The 7308-nt window shown below is 46.9% G+C and overlaps 1 protein-coding gene across 1 annotated transcript in view; it reads left to right on the top strand.

Moving 5' to 3' along the window:
• The first annotated feature begins 211 nt into the window (after positions 1-211).
• Positions 212-7308, top strand: part of LOC148453847 (IgGFc-binding protein-like) — a 66688-nt gene continuing 59591 nt past the window's right edge. The window contains exon 1 of the mRNA XM_088461621.1: positions 212-262. Coding sequence (XP_088317747.1) covers positions 214-262 — 49 coding nt within the window. The 5' untranslated portion in view covers positions 212-213. The remainder of the gene's footprint in view (positions 263-7308) is intronic.

Raw genomic sequence — 7308 nt, 5'->3', positions numbered from 1 at the left:
CTGTAGGTAACTTCTCTACTTTTTAGAAGGTTTGGTACATCTCCCCCAAAACAATGTTTTATATATGTTTATGGATATACAGTATGAGTGCATAATAGAACTTTAAGCCACAGGGTCTTTTGTTGTTGTTTGTTAGTCTGGCACAGTCGCTGTAGGACTCGAGTGATTATACTTTTTGTGAATATCAATTTTTTGTTTCTTTTCTCTACAGCCATGGGTAGAGTGACGATGCTGCTGCTATGCGTCTTACTCGTCCTATGTGGTAAGTGCGAAACATAATTATGTTTTTCCTTTACTCTGTATAAGTGTTAGCAGTTTTCTTTATTCACCAAATTCCCTTTAAACCCAAAGAATATATCCCATCACCATACAACTGGTCCAAGAGAATGTGACTTTACTGTGACACATCTGTATACATATTTCAATACCCTTCTATCCATATAATGTACTGCATCACACCGGTGGTGAGCGACACAATGTTTCATTGGCCCACAGTCCAGACATGGCCGTCAGACATCATTTTGGCAAAGAAGCTTCAGACCCCAATATGAGATCAGAGGAGAAAATAACATTTTAGCAGAGACCAAACTTCAATTTTTATTTTTTTAATACACTATACCACAACATAGACTCCTAGGACTGTACCTTCCTCTGGGACATCAGAGTCCATAGCATGACCATGTCTGGTTACCTAGGATGCTGGGGCAAATGTATAATGGGTGCAGGGTGTGTGGTGCACATGGGCCCCTGAGTCCAGGAGAAGCCCTTACCGCACACCCTGCACCCATATTTTTTTTTCACACTTATCTCTCCGATGTGCCATTAGGAAGCGCTGCTAAAAATGCCTAGAAAATGAGCGCCGCGGTCATTTTCCCAGCATTTTGCGCTTGTGCAATAGGAAATCACAGGGAAAATGGCTGCCGCGCTATTTACCTGGTGAACTGTGCATGCGCAGAAGACTCCGGGCACACTCTAGTGCCCTGAGTCCTCTGCTGCTGTCAGTTCGCTGACCGTAGCCGGGGAGAGAGGAAGGGGCCCTGGATGGTGAGTGAACCTGGGCCCCCTCCTCTCTTAATACGCCCCTGCTAGGATGGCACTGCCTAAACAGTTTTACCATGTGGGATGGTTTGATCTGTACACTGTGACAAACAGGGGTGAGACAAGCAAATTGGTGTCAGAACGCAACATACAGTAATTGTGTTCCAAACCTTTGTCTGCTAGACTTGAAGTTTATGGACTCTCTGCACCACCTCTAACATATTATATATACAGATATTATATTCTATCCCGGGGGTGAATTATCAAATCTTGGAGAGAGATAAAGTGGAGAGAGATAAAGAACTGACCAATCAGACCCTAACTGTAATTTTTCTAGCACAGCCTTGAACGTGACAGTAAGATGCTGATTGGTTGCTAGTTTATCGCTCTCCACTGTATCTCTGTCCAAGGCTGGATACATTTACCCCCATGTAAGGGAAGTGTAGTCACTGTGCAAATCGCCTAAGAGAAGAGAGAACATAAACTGGTTTTACCTGGATAAGATCCCACAGTGGGGTGATTTAGAGGTGGACGCAGTAGCAGTAGTAGATATTTGTTGCAGCTGTCACTGCATCTGTAAAGTGATACCGTGACTAATGTGTTTCCTATTGAGTTGCACATTGGTCATGGCATGAGTCCCACAATGTGTCCATAAAGGCGCACCATTGATCGCACATCGGTCGCATCATCTGACATTCGATCAACCCTGTGGCGGCCCTGAATGACCGCCAGTAAACGGCAGCTGGAGTCAGTTGAACAGGAAGGCCGGGAGCAGCAGTAAATTGGGACACAGGCTACAATGGAAAGAGCAGAATAGATAAATGAGTTATAAATCCAGCAGCCTTATGTAATAATAGATCTGCAATGTCTAAAGGTTCCAAGGATTATGATCTTCCCACAAGTCTGCACAGCTTTGCCCTCCAGGAAGCTTATATAACTATATAAGATAAGTGTTTCTAATTTAATGGACCAGAGCAGTAATCTCAGAGATTAATCTTCAGGTTCACCAAGTCCATGCTTTGAAAAAAGAAAAGGTTCATGCAGAAAGATTTCCTGGTGAGTTAAAGGCTTATGCTGAGGGCTAAAAAATAAAGGGCCGTATTCAATTTGAGGCGTTAAGTCCGGATTCGCGGTAATTTACCGCCAATGACATCATTATAGCCTGTTTCAGTTTTCCTCCGTATTCAATTTGAAAGACTTTCCGCCTAGGCGTTAAGTCAATGCAATGTAATAGGCGGTAAAGTATCGCTTATGAATGGCAGGCATTAAAAAGTGCAGAATTGAGGTTTTGGGGTGCAACATTTCGGGAACACCCATGCAGCCTTCAGACAGTTCCCCAAAGGTAATCTGTGTCAAAAAGAAATTAAAAAAAATTAACGGCACCCCAAAAATGTACTTTGAAAAAGGGGGTGAAAAAAAATAAGATGGGGTACAAACTTAAAAAATAGCGAACTTGACTCTGGGGGGGGGTCCCCAATTATGCCCCAAGTGTTTTTTTGATTGCAGGTGTTTGCGGCAAGTGGCTTTTTCACAATTTTTTTACGTCACTTTAGCAACTTTCAAATATGCTGAACCCCATTTTCAAGTACCCCAAATTTGATGGCCATAGTTGTTTTGCCCTAAAAAAATCTTCTAAATGCTCTTCTGCATCACCTTATTCAAATCCGCATTTATGCACCTGCCGCGGCTATTAGAAACCCTGATTTCCTTCAGTAGTTAAAAATTGGGGTACCCATAGTGATCCCCCATGTCTATACATCTTTAGGGGGGTCCCTAGAATATTTCCCAAAAATTCCCGTTTTTTTTAACCTGTAAAAAAAGAAGTAAATTTTTTTTTTAAATGACATAAACCCCCCCCCCCCCCAAAAGCCAAACCAGCCCCAGGCTTGCCAGCCAGTGGTGGTTTCTAAAAATACGGGGAACAAAATGTGTATGGTTCCACCGTATTTTAGAAACCAACACCAGGCTACAGGGACTAGTGCTGGTATTAAATATAGGGGGCAAAAAAGACCCCCTATATCTAAGACCAGCACCAGACCCAACCGACCGGGGTGTAATGCCACAGCCCGGAGACGCCATCACCGGGGCTCCAGGTCCAAAGCATTACACCCCAAGTCGGTCAGCGCAAGCCGGTGATCTCGGGGGAGTTGGGGACCCCCCAACAAAGGGTCCCCCCTCTCCTGAGCACCACAGGTTTACGCCTGGGGCTCATCCCCATACCCCTGGAGCTGTGGGTATGGGGGTAATGGGGGGGCCAAATAATATAATACTATTGTACTTTACAGTGGGACTACAGGTGCCAGCATGCCTGCCCTTTGGCAATTGTTGAACTACAAGTGCCAGCAGACATGTGGCACCTGTACCCCCACTGTAAAATAAATAGTTAAAGAAAGACAAAACACACACACCGTGACAAGTATAAGTTTATTACACACACCTACCCATTCACACATACTTACCTATACAAGCCAGTCTGTTCTCTTCTCCAGTAGAATCCTTAATGAATGGTCCTGCAAGATAAAAAAAAAACATACTCACCTATATCCTGGCGCTGGTCTCCGCAGCATCCCCAGGAACTTGGCAAAACAAAAAATGAATGCCGACCAGATGGACCCACTATCTGTATGTGTGTTGCCACACATAGAGATAGCTCGCGAATGCCAGCTGACGGAACAAGCACGGAGCTGTCAGTCCCAAGAGCCAATCAGCGGCCGCGCTGACTGTAGAGCAGCCGCTGATTGGCTCCAGCAACTGACAGTTCCCACTTGGGCTGACTCGCCCACGTGGGGATTTAAAAATATGCTAGTACCCATTTTCATGTACCCCAAATTTGATGGGGCCACTTTTAAAAATAATAAAAAAAAAAAAAGCTAAATGCTCTTCTTCAATGTCGGGAAAAAAACACCTGCCGCCGCTATTTAAAAACCCGACTTTCTTCTGCAGGCAAAAACCGGACAGATAGCACTGCAGGAAAATCATAGGGACCCTGCACACCATTTAATCAGGTATGGGGGGAAGCAGGGGTCTGCTTTACAGTGTGGGGTCATATTTAGAACATGCCCCTCCCCCAGTTCTTAATACACACCTGATTTTGGTATGCCATTAATAAAATAATTTTGTAATCCCAATATTTTGGGACTCAAAGGATCTAATCTTGGGATCCCAGGATTAATTTTGGAATTGGGATTAAGGGAAAAAGTAATGATAAAGGATTTTTAAAAAAAAAATGTTTTTTAATTATTCTTCACCCCTGTCCTCATTTAAATCTGTCTCATTCCTGCCATTTATTTTCCCCCTCCTATTCTCTCAGCCATCCATATACTGCCTCCAATATGATTTACTATCCATCTCCCCCTCTTGTCCTCTCTTTTAGCCATCTCTCTTTCCTGTGCTATCTGCCATCCCTCTCCCCCTCTGTCCTGTCTGCCATCCTTCTCCTCCTCCTGTACTCTCTGCCATACATATACTGTCTCCTATCCTCTCTACCATCCATCTCCCAATCATGTTCTCTCAGCTAACCATCTCCCTCTGCTGTCCAATCTGCCATCCTTCTCCCCCTCCTGAACGCTCTACCATCCATCTCTCTTATCTGCCATTCATCTCCCCCTCCTGTCCAATCTGCCATCCTTCTCCCCCTCCTGTCCAATCTGCCATCCTTCTCCCCCTCCTGAACGCTCTGCCATCCATCTCTTATCTGCCATCCATCTCCCCCTCCTGTCCAATCTGCCATCCTTCTCCCCCTCCTGTCCAATCTGCCATCCTTCTCCCCCTCCTGTCCTCTCTGCCATCCATCTCTCTTTTCTGTCCAATCTTCCATTCATTTCACCCTCCTATCCTCTCTGTCATCCAGATACAGCCACCTGTCCTCTCTGCCATCTATATCCCCCTGTCCACTTTGCCATCCTTTTCCCCCTCCTGTCCACTCTGCAATACATCTCCCCTTCCTGTCTTCTCTGCCATCCATCTAACCCTCCTGTCCTCTCTGCCATCCTTCTAATCCTCCTGTCCGCTCTGCCATACATATATGGCATACTGTCCTCTCTGCCGTCCATCTCCCCCTCCTGTCCTCTTTGCCATCCAGATACTGCCACCTGTCCTCTCTGCCTTCCATCTCTCCCTCCTATCTATTCAGCCATTCTTCTCCTCCTCCTGCCATCAATCCCCCCTCCTGTCCTCTCTGCCATCCTTTTCCCCCTCCTGTTCGCTCTGTTATTCATCTCCCTCTCATGTTCTCTCTGCCATTCTTCTAACCTTCCTGTCCTCTCTACCTTCCATCTCCCCCTCGTGTACTCTCTGCCATCCATCTCCCCTCGTGTACTCTCTGCCATCCATATCCATTTCCTGTCCTATCTGCCATTCATTTCTCCCCATCCTATCCTCTTTGCCATCCATATACTGCCTCCTGTCCTCTCCATCCTTCTCCCCTTCTTGTCCTCTCTACCTTCTACCTTCCATCTACCCCTCCTGTCCTCACCGCCTTCCGTCTCTCCCTCCTTTCCTCTCTACTATCCAACTCCCTCTCCTGTTCTCTCTGCCATCCATATCTGTTTCCTGTCCTATCTGCCATTCTTCTCCCCCTCCTGTCCTCTTTGCCATCCATATACTGCCTCCTGTCCAATATTCCATCTTTCTCCTCCTCCTGTCCTCTCTACCATACATATACTGCGTCCTGTCCTCTCTGCCATCGATCTCCCCCATCCTGTTCTCTCTGCTATATATCTCCCTTACCTTTCCTATCTGCCACACATATACTGCCTCCTGTTCTCTCTGCCATCCATATCTGTTTCCTGTCCTATTGGCCATACTTTTCCTCCTCCTGTCCTCTTTGCCATCAAGATATTGCCACCTGTCTTCTCTGCCATCCATCTCTCCCTCCTGTCCAATCTACTATCTTTCTCACCTTCCTGTTCACTCTGCTATCAATCTCCCTCTACTGTCCTCTCTGCCATCCATCTCTCCCCTCCTGTTCTCTCTGCCATCCATATCTGTTTCCTGTCCTATCAAACATTCTTCTCCCCCTCCTGTCCCTTATGCCATCCATATCCCATCCTGCCCTCTCTACTATCCATCCCCCCTCCTGTCCTCTCAGCTATCCATCTCTCTCTCCTGTCCAATGTTCCATCCTTCTCTCCTCCTGTCCTCCATGCCAAACATATACTGCCTCCTGTCCTTTCTGCCATCCATCTTGCTCTCCTGTCCTCTCTGCTATCGATCTCCCCCTCCTGTTCTCTCTGCTATACTGTATATCTCCCTTACCTTTCCTATCCACCATGCATATACTGTCTCCTGTCCTCTCTACCACCCTTGTCCCATTCTTGTCCTCTCTACCTTCCATCTCCCCTTCTGTCCTATCAGCCATCCATATACTGTCTCTTGTTCTATATGCCATATTTCTCCCCATCTTGTCCTATCTGCCATCATTCTCTCCCTCATGTCCTCTCTGCCATCCATATACTGCCTATTGTGCTCTCTGCCATCTACACCCCCCTATGTTATCTCTGCTATCCATCTCCCTCTCCTGTCCTGCTCCCATTGCTGTCTCCCTCCTGTTCTCTCTGCCTTCCAAATACTGACTTCTGTCCTCTCTACCATCCTTTTTCACTTCCTGTCCTATCTGCCATCATTCCTTCCCTCCTGTCCTCTCTGGCATCCATATACTGCCTACTGTGCTCTCTGCCATTTATCCCCCCTCTGTTCTCTGCCATAATTTCCCCCCCTCCTGTCCTCTCTGCTATTCATCTCCCCATCCTGTCCTCTCTGACATTCATCTCCCCCACTGTCCTCTCTGCCATTCATCTCCCCATCCTGTCCTCTCTGCCATTCATCTCCCCATCCTGTCCTCTCTGCCATTCATCTCCCCATCCTGTCCTCTCTGCCATTCATCTCCCCATCCTGTCCTCTCTGCCATTCATCTCCCCATCCTGTCCTCTCTGCCATTCATCTCCCCATCCTGTCCTCTCTGACATTCATCTCCCCATCCTGTCCTCTCTGACATTCATCTCCCCCACTGTCCTCTCAGACATCCTTCTCCCCCTCCTCTTCTCTCTTCCATCCATATACTGCATCCTGTCCTCTCTGCCATCCACCCCCCTGCCTTTCATCTCCACCTCCTGTCCGATATGTCATCCATACTCTGCCTCCTATCCTCTCTGCCATCCATCCCCTACCTCCTATCCTCTCTGCCATCCATCTCCCTGTCCTGTCCTCTCTGCCTTCCCTCTCCCCCTTACCATCCTTTTTTGCTATTCTACCCCCTCTATTCCACCTCTG

This window comes from Taudactylus pleione, unplaced genomic scaffold (genome assembly GCF_031769625.1).
Source record: "Taudactylus pleione unplaced genomic scaffold, aTauple2 ptg001080l, whole genome shotgun sequence".
Lineage (NCBI taxonomy): Eukaryota > Metazoa > Chordata > Amphibia > Anura > Myobatrachidae > Taudactylus > Taudactylus pleione.
The sequence above is the reverse complement of the archived record's forward strand: the minus strand, read 5'-3'. Positions and strand labels throughout refer to the sequence as shown.